The sequence below is a fragment of the Mustelus asterias genome, chromosome 24, assembly GCF_964213995.1.
Source record: "Mustelus asterias chromosome 24, sMusAst1.hap1.1, whole genome shotgun sequence".
NCBI lineage: Eukaryota > Metazoa > Chordata > Chondrichthyes > Carcharhiniformes > Triakidae > Mustelus > Mustelus asterias.
Window position 1 is genome coordinate 43,723,698 of NC_135824.1, and position 15,975 is coordinate 43,739,672.

Here is a 15,975-nt window from a genome sequence, read left to right on the forward strand (position 1 = left end):
GTGGTGGCTCTGCCAGTACAGTCAGGGCGTTTGGACCCAGTGGTGGCTCTGCCAGTACAGTCAGGGCGTTAGGACCCAGTGGTGGCACTGTCAGTACAGTCAGGGCGTTAGGACCCAGTGGTGGCACTGTCAGTACAGTCAGGGCGTTAGGACCCAGTGGTGGCTCTGCCAGTACAGTCAGGGCGTTAGGACCCAGTGGTGGCTCTGCCAGTACAGTCAGGGCATTAGGACCCAGTGGTGGCTCTGCCAGTACAGTCAGGGCGTTAGGACCCAGTGGTGGCTCTGCCAGTACAGTCAGGGCATTAGGACCCAGTGGTGGCTCTGCCAGTACAGTCAGGGCGTTAGGACCCAGTGGTGGCTCTGCCAGTACAGTCAGGGCGTTAGGACCCAGTGGTGGCTCTGCCAGTACAGTCAGGGCATTAGGACCCAGTGGTGGCACGGTCAGTACAGTCAGGGCGTTAGGACCCAGTGGTGGCTCTGCCAGTACAGTCAGTGGGTGGGGACAGGCAGCAGAACAGGACTGGCAGCTTTCTGCACTCAAATCCGGTTGCAGAAAGGGAGACTGCGCCATTTATTTTCAGCCGGATCCCTGTCGGTAAGGAAGAGATCCCGCAGATACTCAGAACTGGACGGAGGGAATTTGTTTCAATTCTCGGAAACATTGTATTTGGTGATTGTAATATTGTATCCAGGAGCCTGGCCCTGGAACTGGGCTTTGATCCGCCCTGATTGATACTCTCTATTTTTCTCTCCCACAGCTTTTCCTTTCATTTTGAGTGAATTTGCAGCTTCACTATGTTTAATATCGGGAAGTTTCTGGGTGCAGGAGGAGGAGGAGGCGCGGGCATTGCCGGCCAGCTGCTGCAGGGACTGGTCGGTGTTATTGGGTAGGTGGCTTCATTAAACCTCTTTATTTCCGTTTGGGATTTAAACAAATGGCAGCGCCTGTGCTGAGCTGTTTCAGATCATTTCTCCCCCCTCTCTCCATGTTGTGAATATTACATTGTAAAATAATAAGTACATTTATGAACGGAATGTCTCAATAAAGCTCATTCACTTGTCTGAGATGACCACTCCCATTTGTATCAATTAGCCTCCGGGTTTCACTGTTTGTGCTGCTGGGTGTGGCTCGATACATCACCAAGTTGCGCAAAAGGGTCACTGAACAAGTTATTAAAATTGGGTGAGAGATATCCAGGCCTCTGCGTGACTTCACCCTCCGGTTTTGCGAAGACATTCCTTGAATTTCAATCTTCACTTCACCCATTCACTGCCCTCCCGGCCCATGTTATTCGGCATCCGGGGTGACTGAGTGTGTCTGAATACAGTCCCACCCAGTCTAAACATCACAGCCCCAACTGACTGTGTGAACTGCACGCCATGTTATAGAATCTCTGTAGTGCAGAAGGAGGCCATTCAGCCATTGAGTCTGTACTGACCCTCTGACAGAGCAGCCTAGTGCTGTAACCCCATGTATTTACCCCGCTAATCCCCTAACCTATACATCTTTGGACATTAAAGGGCAATTTAGCATAGCCAATCCACCCAACCAGCACATCTTTTAGAATGTGGGAGGAAACTGGAGCACCTGATGGAAACCCATGCAGACACAGGGGGAATGCGTAGAGTCAACATAGTGATCCAAGCCAGGAATCGAACCCGGGTCCCTGGCACTGAGAGGCAGCGGTGCTGACACATGTAGATTGGGTTCACTTGCAAATACCAGCCTTTTATTTTAAAATTTCCTGTGAGGTATTGGTTAAATTCAAACACTGCCTTATCCTGATGGATCCAATTGCCTCCAAGTACACTTGGTCACATGGAATGGTGACTATCCCATTTGTTCATCGTCTGACTGAGGAGCTTCAAGAAACACCTGGGCTGAGATTCTCCAGCTGCACTTGCCCCAAGACGGGAAAATCCCCGCCTGAGATCAACAGACCTTTGCATGGTCTGTGTCCTGCCCACTATGATTCCGGTGGCGGGTGGAATGGGAAAATCCCTTCTCAGGTGTCAGACTCTTGTTACGTTTTACAAATAGATTATTTCTGGGGATGGGGGGGCTCAGGGGGGCCAGTGCAGGCGGAGGGAGGGTGGAAGGTGCTGGAACTGGAGTTGGTGAGTGGTGTGTTTTGGGTCACCTCCTTGGACCTGTGATTAGAACTCAGGGCTGCTGGGCTCACAGCCATGTGGACAATGTCCTGAGACATTTGAGACATTGGGCAGAATTTGTTTCAGAAACCTGGTTGGCATGGACAAGTTGGGCCAAAGAGCCTAGTTCCCATGCTGTATATCTCCATGACTCTTAATTCACCAGATCTTGCTGCTGTGAGCTGTTCACTGGATGTGTTGTGGTTCGAAGCAGATTTACATCCACAAGCTCCCTAAAGTGAAAGGCCTGCATTTACGTAGTGCCTTCCACAACTCTAGGTCACCCCAAAGCATTTTGTAGATTCGGTTAGAATCTAGGAGTTCTGCCAATTATAGTAAAATGGAGTAGTGAGCGTGGGTTGTGTCTGACACCAGGCCTGGGTGTTATGGGGATAGTGTGGCCTCGGTTGATTTATTGGGAAGAAGATACAAGATGTTTACACCTGTGGAAAATAGCAAGTGTGTTTGTACTGACAATGGTGGTATCCAAGTCTCACCTGAGAAGTGTTTGGAAAGTCAGGTTTATACTTTAAGCTGTTTTGTTTTGTTCCGAGATAGAATGGAATTGGGGATCTCAAACATTGCTAATTAGCATTTCTACCTGGCTACAAGGCCAATGTGATTCATGTTGCCATGGAGAGAGGTTTCAGGAAGAGAAAAGTCAATAGAGAAGCAACTGTAATATTGAGTTACAGGGTTCCTAAGATATCCCCGAAATACTCAGATACAAGTCAGTCTGCAGCCATCTTAGAGCAGGAGGCAGAGCCAGTCAGTCCTGCAACTAAAGGAAAGAAAATCCACCATGCAAAATGTGGGTGGGTGCTCATGCTCTGCTTAAGAGGCCAAGTTGCTGAGGATTTGAAGGAGGCTGGAAGATTTGCCTATCTTGGGTTAGAGAGAAGGAATCTCCAGTGTAACCCTCACAGCCAAAGTCATTTTGGGGTTAGAAGTCACCTGACTGGGAAAAGAAAGGAACCAAGCCCTTTGGAGTTGAGGGCAACTTGGGAGTGGTTTCTGGAGAATGAAGTGTCAACCTAAGGCACGGTGTAGCATATAACCATAGCACAAGAGTTTCAGTCATACTAAATGGGGACTTTCTTGTCTGTAGTTCAGTATAAATCATCTACTGAATAGTGTTTGGACAGTGTTGCTTTTAGTTTTTTAATTACAGTAAAATTTAGACATTTCTATGCTTCCTGATGATTGATACAGAGCTAACCTGGAGAAGGACGGCGGGAGGCCATTACGTGACAGAATTATCCATTGTGGGGTGAAATCCAGTGAAGGAGTGAACAGCATTGCCGGTAGCTCTCCCAGGACTAATTTCTATCATGTTGTTAGCTGATCTTCACTTGAGTGACAGTAGAAATGATTCCAGAGCCCCCAGAGTACAGAGTGGAAATTTGGCTAAGGTTTCTGCTCGCTATCTCATGACAGCTCCTGGGCAACTGCTTCCATTGGGAAGTAAACTTGCCCTGTTGGGGGCCCTGACGGGAGATACAGTGGCGTAGTGGTATTGTCACATGACTAGTATTCCAGAGACCCAGGGTAATTCTCTGGGGACCTAGGTTTGAATTATAGAATACTACACTGCAGCAGAGGCCCTTCGGCCCATCGAGTCTGCACCGAAGCATGAAATGCCCTGACTTGCCAGCACTTGGCCCATAGCCTTGAATGTTATGGTGTTTGCCAAGTACCCATCCAGGTACTTTATAAAGCACGTGAGGCATCCCACCTCCACCACAGCAGATGGTGAAATTTGAATTCAATAAAATTCTGGAATCAAAAGTCTAATAATGACCATGAAACCATTGTCGATTGTTGTAAAAACCCATCTGGTTCACTGATGTCCTTTAGGGAAGGAAATCTGCTGTCCTTACCTGGTCTGGCCTACATGTGACTCCAGAGTCACAGCAATGTGGTTGACTATCCTCTGAAATGGCCGAGTGAGACACTCAGTTCTTGGGGCAATTAGGAATGGGCAATAAATTCTGGCCTAGCCAGCGACACCCACATCCCCGAATTAATTTTTTAAAATCCAGCTGCTACGTTTTGGGTTCCATGTTTGGAAAAGAGTCACTTTGAACAGAGCACTTGGAGGGTAGTGTGTCTGTACATGGAAGGCTCAAGTGTTTGGAAGTGAGGAAATAGTCTTGTGCATCTTCCTCCCTGAGAATACCTGTGCCAGGATTTTGAAGGGATGTGTGCAAAATACTTGTTTGAGCCCCTTATCAGCAGGTGTGCCTTTTGCCAGGGTTGGTTCTCTGCATTTCATAATAATGAGCTGCTTGGCCCTTCCCTGAGGTTAGTTACATCACACCTCATGGAGAACAAGTTCTGACAGCTTTGTCACTGGGAGTTTGGGACGGCACTATTTAAATTTCCGTCATTATTCACTAGCCAAAGAATCCATTGGATTATAAAATAGAACTTTAGACCATGTGGAGGCAATGCATCCTTTTTAAGTGACCATGGCTCCATTTGTCTAATCATTTCAGCTTTGTGAGGGAACTGTGTAGGTTTGGAAATTGCTGCTAAATTTACTTTTGAGAGAGGACCTCAGATGTGTAATAAATCACTGCTAAACCATCCAACTCTAGATACTGCATGTTACTAATACAAACTTGATTTAGTCTGTCATGGTCCTTGGCTAAACTCTGTGTCGGGGGAGGAGGAGGGGGCGGGGGAGATTCAGATAGGGAATAACATTTTATTGAAAGAAGATGGAGTTTGAGATTCAGGACCCCTGCTTTTGCAATAAAGGTTCAAGATTCCACAGGTTTTGAACAAACAAAATACTCTCCAAGTTCAGAAAGCTAAAACAATTTACAACATGTATCTTGTGCATTAAGTAAGTATGAGATTCATGTGAATTAACAGACTAACTGCTGGTCAAATGCACCTCATTACAGAGTGGTACAGATGGCACAGTGGTTAGCACTGCCTCACAGCGCCAGGGACCCAGGTTCAATTGCCAGCTTGGGTCACTGTGTGTGGAATCTGCACGTTCTCCCCATGTCTGCATGGGTTTCCTCCCACAGTCTGGTTTGGGTACATTGGCCATGCTGAATTCTCTGTGTACCCGAACAGGCGCTGGAGTGTGGTGACTAGGGAATTTTCACAGTAACTTCATTGCAGTGTTAATGTAAGCCTACTTGTGACACTAATAAATAAACTTTGACTTTAAACTTGAATGAATAAACTTTAAATGATAGATGCAACCAAGGCATTGTCCGTGGATTTCTCAGACCCCCAGATGTCAGTAAACAAGTCAAAACAATCTCACTGAAACGTCCTCTTTCTCGCGACGGTTTCCAACCTCCACCTTTTGAAGATCTCTCCTTGGAATTCTCTCCAAAGCTTGCTCCCACTCAGCCACCTTTAACAATGGCTCACCTCACCGGGTTTGAATCTCGCCCCCTCCAGATTCGTTCTCCCTGGATTCCTGAGTCTCCATTTCAGCCTCTACGTACTGACAGCTTGCGGCTCTTTGCTAGACAGCTAGCCTCACTGAGCTGACACTGCCCCCCGAGTTTCTCTCAACTCCAGCCTTCCTGTGTCCAGATGTATGTGACTCCCTGGGCTTCCCCTGAGCTCTCAGTTCCTCCGCTAACAGCAACACTTTGGCTGCGTGGAGCCTCTCCCTTCACTCCCCCGCCCCCCCCCCCCCAAACTGACTGACTGTCAACTGCTGTTTGCTGACCTGTTTGCTGATCTAGGGGACCTATCAGAATGCTTGTGGTCTCACCCTTGTTACGAGGCAGGAACCAATTTCTCACACATTGGAACATCCTGTACCTTACAATCCCCAGAGGCTGCTAATTTAGCCCTCAGGGATGCAATTAATTGAATTAATCACAAGTGGGTGGAAGAAGAATAAAGATGCCTTTTGCAACCTCGAGAGAGTCAGCTTGCGGGTTGGTTACTGTTGAAGTGCAAGTCACTTGGAAAGTGAACTTGGTGGGCAATGCACAGCAATATAGAATCCACTCTCGTGATGCTGGCTGAGGAATAAATTTTAAAAGTTTATTTATTAATCACAAGTAAGGCTTACGTTAGCACTGCAATGAAGTTACTGTGAAATTCCCCTACTCATCACAGTCCGGCGCCTGTTCGGGTCAATGCCCCTAACCAGCACGTCTTTCAGAATGTGGGAGGAAACCGGAGCACCCAGAAACCCATGCAGACACGGGGAGAAGGTGCAGATTCCACACACACAGTGACCCAAGCTGGGAATTGAACCTGGGTCCCTGATGCTGTGAAGCAGCAGTGCTAACCACTGTGCTACCGTGCCACCCCATAAATATTGGCATGGACACCACAGTGACTGCCCTGCTCTGCCAAATATTGTAAGAGACTATTTCCTCGGGTGGATGGAGCTATTACAAGGGGGCATAACTATAGGGTTCATGGTGGGAGATATAGGAAGGATGTCCGAAGTAGGTTCTTTACTCAGAGAGTGGTTGGGGTGTGGAATGGACTGCCTGCAGTGATAGTGGAGTCGGACACTTTAGGAACATTTAAGTGGTTATTGGATAGGCACATGGAGCACACCCGGATGATAGGGAGTGGGATAGCTTGATCTTGGTTTCAGATAAAGCTCGGCACAACATCGTGGGCCGAAGGGCCTGTTCTGTGCTGTACTGTTCTATGTTCTATGCAAGTCTCACAACACCAGGTTAAAGTCCGACCTGGTGTTGTGAGACTTCTTACTGTGTTTACCCCAGTCCAAAGCCGGTATCTCCACATCATGACTACCAAATATTCCCATGGCCTCATTTCTACGCAACTAAGAACAGGGGCCCCAGTTTTGGTGCATCTGCTAGTGCGGCATTTCGGTACTGCAGGTATTTTTCCTGATTATGTTACATAGCCTTTAAAGGTGGCACAGCGGTTAGCACTGCTGCCTCACAGCGATTCCCGGCCTTGGGTCACTATGTGGAGTCTGCACATTCTCCCCGTGTCTGTGTGGGCTTCCTCTGGGTGCTCTGGTTTCCTCCCACAGTCCAAAGATGTGCAGGTTATGTGCATTGGCCATGCTGAATTGAACCCTAGCGTGGAGGTTAGGTGGATTAGCCATGGTGGATGTGCTGGGTTGTGAGGATGGGGCAAGGGTGTTTCTGTGCTGTACATTGTATGCAAATCTGTTAAATTTGCATATTTAAATATGTTTAATATTTGCAGCATTTAATATATATTTCTTTCTTTCCATGTTCTGCCCTCCAGACAAATGGGAACTGGCCCGGTAAGTTTTCTGAAACTTCCTTACTGTTTGAAGTTGATTTAAGATTGTTGTTTGTCCTCGAGTAAAATATTTAAATATACTCGAAATTTTCCATGCCCTCGGATTCTGTGTCTGATTAGGACTTTAGAAAATTGTTTACACTACCTGGGCCATGAGGAAAATCAGCCAGGATTATTACCCCACTGCTCCTGTCCAGTGAGTTCAAGTGTTGACTGAAATGAAAGGTTGGGATTCTAGTCACTGCAATTTAGAAACATATCGGATTCTCAGGGGGCTTGACAGGGTAAATGCTGAGAGGATGTTTCCCCTCATGGGAGAGTCTAGGGTCAGAGGGCACAGCCTCAGAATAAAGGGGCACCAATTTAAGACTGAGATGAGGAGGAATTTCCTCTCTGACGGTTGAGTCTTTGGAACTCCTTGTCGCAGAGAGCTGTGGGAGCAGAATCCTTGTGTATATTTAAGGCTGAGATAGGTTTTTTGATCAGTAAGGGAATGAAAGGTTATGGGGAAAGGGCAGGAAAGTGGACATAAGCAATGACGGATCAGCCATGATCCTATTGAATGGCAGAGCAGGCTCGAGGGGCCGAACGGTCTACTCCTGTTCCTGCGATGTCACCAACATTCACTGTTCATGCTCATCCATGAAGAGCTGCCCATTGGTTGACTTATTTTGAGAATAACCAGTGCCAATAAGCTTCTGTCTCATTTGGAGTTAGTGCCTTCAGGAAATTGATGCTGAGAAGTGGAAACAATATCTGGAATTTTATAAATACACTGCAGTTGTTAAGCATGTCAGTCTTTAAAGGGTTAATGCGCAATGAAGGACACTAATGTTTCCGTTGTCAGTGTTATGGGGTTGCCATTACCCATAATTCAGCTTGTAGTTCACTTCCCTCTACTTTTCTTTTCTGAGAGAGAACCAAGTGATTCTGACCACAAATGGTGAAAATCTAGAAATTGGATGGGGCCCCCAGTGATTTCTTGTGTTCAGTTAGTTAGCAGCCTGCAGACAAGATATCTGAAAAGAGGTTTAATTGTCTTTGAGAATAGTGAGAATGGAGGAGTACTGATAACTAATCTCCTTCACCGTCCTATCCCTCTCGCCCAGACCCCCTATCTGGAGAGTTAGTCAACAATGCTGGACAGACTCCACTGTAGTGCCAAGAATTTTATTTCCTTCTGTCAATAATGCCAGGAATGAAGACCATAGTCACTTGGGATTATTTTGGGAGGAGGGAAGGTTAAGATGTCATAAAGATGTTAGAATTAGGGCAAATCAATTTCAGAGGATGCAGACTTTAGGCGATTGGCAAGAGAAGATTGAGCTGCAAGAGAATTTCTCTGAGCTCTGATCTCAAAAGTCTTGCTCGACAGGGCAGTGGAAGCAGATTCACGTAGAAATTGCAAAGCTATGGGGAAAGTGCAAGGGAGTGCGACTAACCAGCTCTTCAGAATGCTGACACAGCATGGTACAGATACACTCTGTACGATTCTAATAACTTTACAGACTGACTATTAGCATTCCTTCCCTTTGCTACCTGTTAAACATTGTCCCAAGGGTGCTCCACTCTCCTCCTATTGAAACCAGGATTTATCTCTCATTCTTTCATTCAATGCTATCAAGCAGCACCTGCTCAGTGAAGCCCAGTTTGGGTTTCGCCAGGGTCACTCAGCTCCTGACCTCATTTGACAGCCTTGGTTCAAACATGGACAAAACAGCTGGATTCCAGAGGTGAGGTGAGAGTGACAGACCTTGACATCAAGGCTGCATTCGACCGAGTGTGGCATCAAGGACCCTTGGTGAAACTGGAATCAGTGGGCATTAGGAGGCAAACACTCCACTGGTTGGAGTCATACCTGGTACATAGGAAGATGGTTATGGATGTGGAGGGTCAGTCACCTCAGCTCCAGGACATTTCCGCAGGAGTCCCTCAGGGACTCCTGCCCCTGTCTTAGGCCCAACAATCTGCAGCTGCTTCATCAATGACCTTCTCTCCATCATAAGGTCAGAAGTGGGGATGTTCGCCGATGTTCAGCACCATTCGCGACTCCTCCGATACTGAAGCAGTCCATGTTCAAATGCAACAAGATCTGGACAAAATCCAGGTTTGGGCTGACAAGTGGAAGTAACATTCGCTCCACACAAATGCCAGGTAATGGCCATCACCAATAAGAGACACTCTAATCACTGCCCCATGACATTCAATGGTGTAACCATCACTGAATCCCCCACTGTCAACATCCTTGGGGTTTCCATTGACCAGAAACTCAACTGGACTCACTACATAAACACAGTGGCTGCAAGAGCAGGTCAGAGGCTGGGAATACTGCGGCGAGTAACTCGCCTCCTGACTCCCCAAAGCCTATCCACCATCTACAAGCCAAAGTCAGCAGTGTGATGGAATACTCTCCACTTGCCTGGATGGGTGCAGCTCCAACAACACTCAAGAAGCTCGACACCATCCAGGACAAAGCAGCCCGCTTGATTGGCACCACATCCACAAACATCCACTCCCTCCACCACCGATGCTCAGCAGCAGCAGTGTGTACCATCTACAAGATGCACTGCAGCAATTCACCAAAGACCCTTAGACAGCACCTTCCAAACCCATAACCACTTTCATCTAGAAGGACAAGGGCAGCAGATACACGGGAACACCACCACCTGCAAGTTCCCCTTCAAGCCCCATACCGTCCTGACTTGGAAATATATCGCCGTTCCTTCACAGTCGCTGGATCAAAATCCTGGAATTCCCTCCCTAATGGCATTGTGGGTCAACCCACAGAACAGGGACTGCAGCGATTCAAGAAGGCACTCACCACCACCTTCTCAAGTACAATTAAAGATAGGCAATAAATGCTGGCCAGCCAGTGACACCCATATCCCATGAATGAATAAAAAAGTAATAAATCCCAACCCAATCTGTAGAACTCCCTCCCTCCCTCCATCAATCTGTACAACTCTCTCCCACCTACCTTCCCTCCCTCCCTCCTTCCCCCTCCATCGAAGTGTAGGTCTCTTAAGTCACAGCCTAATGTCACTTGTAGCTATTGTCTTCAGCTATTGTTGCATCCTGCATTAAAGGTTTGTCCTGGAATTAAAGATTAATTTGCAAGATCCATCATTGTGTTGGGGGCAGGGGAGTTACATTTTACATTTTTGGACACTTGTTATTAAAATGCCATAGATGGGGGAATTAACAAAAGGTTTAAATGGCTCATGTCATGTGATAACCTCCAGGAAGGTATTTTACCAGTGTTGGCTATCACAGACCCTGAACCTCGAAGTCAATTTCTCCAGGATTTTTCTCTCTGCATCTGTACCTTTCATTATTCTCAGTGGGGAAATAAGCTTCCTGGAATGTTCTGTTCTAGAATGTTTTGACATTATGTAATGGGCCTGTGGTTTGGGCTCTATTGACCTTTTTGCCAATCTGTTGACCTTTTTGATCATAGGCCGAACAGCCCCGCCATGTTTCACAGATCGAGGCCTGTGAGAATGACGAGGAGAGAAAGTTCCGGCAGATCTTCAAAAGCCTGGCTGGAGATGTAAGTGTTAAAAGCTCATTTTATAATATTTGACAACTGTTCTGATCTGTGTTTGTATATTCTGAAGGTTTAATGTGTTCTAGTTAACTGAAAGTATTGGAGACTAAGTTTTTGCTGCAACAGTCTCTTCACCTGAACTGCATGGAGAGGCCGAGGTTTAATCTCGAGCTTGTGTTTCAGAGAGGTGAGACACTGAGTTCTCCAGTTATATTCGCGAAGGTTTAAAGAGAGAAACTGGACAGGGTTTGTGATTGTCCAGTTATCGGAATGTGCTCGGAAAGCACATTGGGCCCGGCTACAATAACTCTGCTTCCTCTGAATACCGTAACAAGCTGGGGTTTCAGCATCGACAAGAATCCCCTGTTCAATATACCAGGAAGGTTGTGTCTTTCTATTCATACCTTGTGTATCAGTCTAAAGCAGGGTGGATCTTAAATTTCCAAATTGTCTGGTTTACGGAGAGAGAGCAGAGAGTCTCAGAACCTTGATCAATAACATTGAATAATTAACTTATCTTCTGTAAATGAGAGCACCTGTGTGTTTTTCCCACTTGCTCCTCCACCCCACCCCCTGCCCTTTGTTAGCCCCACCCAGACCTGCTCGAGTGGCACAGTGGTTAGCACTGCTGCCTCGCTCTGCCAGGGACCGGGGTTCAATTCCGGCCTTGGGTCACTGTCTGTGTGGAGTTTGCACATTTTCCCCGTGTCTGTGTGGGTTTCCTGCCACTCTCCGAAGAGGTGGATTGGCCATGCTAAATTGCTCTTAGTGTCAGGGGGACTAGCAAGTGTAAATACATGGGGTTATGGGGATAGGGTCTGGGTGGGATCGGTGCAGACTTGATGGGCCAAGTGGCCTCCTTCTGCACTATAGGATTCTGAGTGGTCCTGATTCCCTGTCTCCACCTTGTCTGGCGTGTACCTCTTGTACCCTGGGATTTCTGGTACTGGGTTTCTCCCAGTGCTAATGATCCCCCTTGTTAAAGAATAAAAAACAAATTTGAATGAATGTAGCGAACGCTGGGATTACTGAGGCCTATTAGTGAACGGAGAGTGTAATTTGGTTCCTGGTGAGACGAAGAGGTTTTGAACCCTTTGTAAGACTGAGGTAACAAAGTAATTTATGATAACAAAAATCAACTACTTGGAAATCAGGAGCTAATCTTAAGTATTTTATGAGTGCGATTATCTTTTTTCAATTCTGTCAGGATTATGTCTTTGTTTGCAGTATGTCAAACAATATGCAAATGTATGCAAATTTGTACTGACTTTGAGCTGCCTTTCTGCTCACTTGGGCTTGTGGCAATGAGATTAAATTTCACTCTGAAGTCACTAAAAATGATTAGGTCTTTTGGAAGTACCCTTGCTTTAAAATCTTAGAATCCCTCCAGCACAGAAAGAGGCCATTCGGCCCATCAAGTCTCCACCGACCACAATCCCACCCAGGCCCCACCCTCATATCCCTACACATTTACCCACCAATTCCTCTAATCTATGCATCGCAGGACACTAAGGGCAATTTTAACATGGCCAATCAACCTAACCCGCACATCTTTGGACTGTGGGAGGAAACCGGAGCACCTGGAGGAAACTCACGCAGACATGAGGAGAATGTGCAAACTCCACACAGACAGTGACCCGAGCCGGGAATCGAACCCGGGACCCTGGAGCTGTGAAGCAGCAGTGCTAACCACTGTGCTACCGTGCCGCCACTAATCCTGTGCTACCGTATCGCCACTAATCCTTTGTGGAGTATTGCCTCTCAGATTTGGAGTGACCACTCTTGGTGTTAAAAAGGGGGGAATGTTGGCTGCTTTTAGGCATGTGACAGCTTGTGTGATGGGGGTGGGGATTGCCTCCCCCCCCCAAGCTAAATCTCACCTTTGTTGCATTGAAAGCTGCCGGACCGCTGTCCGATTCTTACTCCTGTCAGTGGGGAGGAGAGTGACTGCTGGACTCCAAATTTTATTAATTTATTTATTAGTGTCATAAGTAGGCTTAATGCATTAAAAATACATTTTATTTGCAGCTCAGTAACTATTGTCTCGAAACCTGAGTTCGTAAAAATATGAAGGCACTTCAGTGAATTCACACCTATGAGTAGTGACTGGCAGCTATCCCACACACTCATGATAGAACATAGAACATAGAACAGTACAGCACAGAACAGGCCCTTCGGCCCACGATGTTGTGCCGAGCTTTATCTGAAACCAAGATCAAGCTATCCCACTCCCTATCATCCTGGTGTGCTCCATGTGCCTATCCAATAACCGCTTAAATGTTTCTAAAGTGTCTGACTCCACTATCACTGCAGGCAGTCCATTCCACACCCCAACCACTCTCTGCGTAAAGAACCTACCTCTGATATCCGTCCTGTATCTCCCACCACGAACCCTATAGTTATGCCCCCTTGTAATAGCTCCATCCACCCGAGGAAATAGTCTTTGAACGTTCACTCTATCTATCCCCTTCATCATTTTATACACCTCTATTAAGTCTCCCCTCAGCCTCCTCCGCTCCAGAGAGAACAGCCCTAGCTCCCTCAACCTTTCCTCATATGACCTACCCTCCAAACCAGGCAGCATCCTGGTAAATCTCCTCTGCACTCCTTCCAGCGCTTCCACATCCTTCCTATAGTGAGGTGACCAGAACTGCACACAATATTCCAAATGTGGTCTCACCAAGGTCCTGTACAGTTGCAGCATAACCCCACGGCTCTTAAACTCCAACCCCCTGTTAATAAAAGCTAACACACTATAGGCCTTCTTCACAGCTCTATCCACTTGAGTGGCAACCTTTAGAGATCTGTGGATATGGACCCCAAGATCTCTCTGTTCCTCCACAGTCTTCAGAACCCTACCTTTGACCCTGTAATCCACATTTAAATTTGTCCTACCAAAATGAATCACCTCACATTTATCAGGGTTAAACTCCATTTGCCATTTTTCAGCCCAGCTTTGCATCCTATCTATGTCTCTTTGCAGCCTACAACAGCCCTCCACCTCATCCACTACTCCACCAATCTTGGTGTCATCAGCAAATTTACTGATCCACCCTTCAGCCCCCTCCTCTAAGTCATTAATAAAAATCACAAAGAGCAGAGGACCAAGCACTGATCCCTGCGGCACACCGCTAGCAACCTGCCTCCAATCCGAAAATTTTCCATCGACCACCACCCTCTGTCTTCGGTCAGCCAGCCAGTTACCTATCCAATCGGCCAACTTTCCCTCTATCCCACACCTCCTCACTTTCATCATAAGCCGACCATGGGGGACCTTATCAAACGCCTTACTAAAATCCATGTATATGACATCAACTGCCCTACCTTCATCAACACACTTAGTTACCTCCTCAAAAAATTCTATCAACTTTGTGAGGCACGACTTGCCCTTCATGAATCCGTGCTGACTATCTCGGATTAATCCGCATCTTTCTAAATGGTCGTAGATCCCATCCCTAAGGACCCTTTCCATCAATTTACCAACCACCGAAGTAAGACTAACCGGTCTATAATTACCAGGGTCATTTCTATTCCCTTTCTTAAACAGAGGAACAACATTCGCCATTCTCCAGTCCTCTGGCACCATCCCCGTGGACAGCGAGGACCCAAAGATCAACGCCAAAGGCTCTGCAATCTCATCCCTTGCCTCCCAAAGAATCCTAGGATACATTTCATCAGGCCCAGGGGACTTATCGACCTTCAGTTTATTCAAAACTGCCAAGACATCCTCCCTCCGAACATCTATTTCCTCCAGCCTATTAGCCTGTAACACCTTCTCTTCCTCAAAAACATGGCCCCTCTCCTTGGTGAACACTGAAGAAAAGTATTCATTCATCACCTCGCCTATCTCTACTGACTCCATACACAAGTTCCCACTACTGTCCTTGACCGGCCCTAACCTCACCCTGGTCATTCTTTTATTCCTCACATAAGAGTAAAAAGCCTTGGGGTTTTCCTTGATCCGACCCGCCAAGGACTTCTCGTGTCCCCTCCTAGCTCTCCTAAGCCCCTTTTTCAGCTCATTCCTTGCTAACTTGTAACCCTCAATCAAGCCATCTGAACCTTGTTTCCTCATCCCTACATAAGCTTCCCTCTTCCTTTTCACAAGACATTCCACCTCTTTTGTGAACCATGGTTCCCTCACTCGGCCATTTCCTCCCTGCCTGACAGGAACATACCTATCAAGGACATCCAGTATTTGTTCCTTGAAAAAATTCCACTTTTCATTAGTTCCTTTCTCTGACAGTTTCTGTTCCCAACTTATGCCCCCTAATTCTTGCCTAATCGCATCATAATTACCCCTCCCCCAATTGTAAACCTTGCCCTGCCGTACGGCCCTATCCCTCTCCATTGCAATAACAAAAGACACCGAATTGTGGTCACTATCTCCAAATTGCTCTCCCACAACCAAATCTAACACTTGGCCCGGTTCATTTCCCAGTACCAAATCCAATGTGGCCTCACCTCTAGTCGGCCCATCCACATATTGTGTCAGGAAACCCTCCCGCACACACTGCACAAAAACTGCCCCATCCAAACTATTTGACCCACAAAGGTTCCAATCAATATTTGGAAAGTTAAAGTCCCCCATGACAACTACCCTGTGACCCCCACACATATCCATAATCTGCTTAGCAATTTCTTCCTCCACATCTCTATTACTATTTGGGGGCCTATAGTAAACTCCTAGCAACGTGACCGCTCCTTTCCTATTTCTAACTTCAGCCCATATTACCTCAGTGTGCAGATCCCCCACGAAGTGCCTTTCCGCAGCCGTTAAACTATCCTTGATTAACAATGCCACTCCTCCACCTCTTTTACCAGCTTCCCTACACTTAGTGAAACATCTATACCCCGGAACGTCCAACAACCATTCCTGTCCTTGTTCTACCCACGTCTCCGTAATGGCCACAACATCGTAGTCCCAAGTACCAATCCACGCCCCAAGTTCATCTACCTTGTTCCGGATGCTCCTTGCATTGAAGTAGACACACTTCAACCCACCTTCCTGTCTACCAGTACCCACCCTTGAC

General features: G+C 46.8%; 1 protein-coding gene across 1 annotated transcript in view; it reads left to right on the plus strand.

Moving 5' to 3' along the window:
- Positions 1–326: 326 nt before the first annotated feature.
- Positions 327–15,975, plus strand: part of capns1b (calpain, small subunit 1 b) — a 41,318-nt gene continuing 25,669 nt past the window's right edge. Inside the window, exons 1-4 of the mRNA XM_078241631.1 lie at positions 327–595; positions 759–887; positions 7,378–7,396; positions 10,853–10,945. Of these exons, the coding sequence (XP_078097757.1) occupies positions 796–887; positions 7,378–7,396; positions 10,853–10,945 (204 nt within the window). The 5' untranslated portion in view covers positions 327–595; positions 759–795. The remainder of the gene's footprint in view (positions 596–758; positions 888–7,377; positions 7,397–10,852; positions 10,946–15,975) is intronic.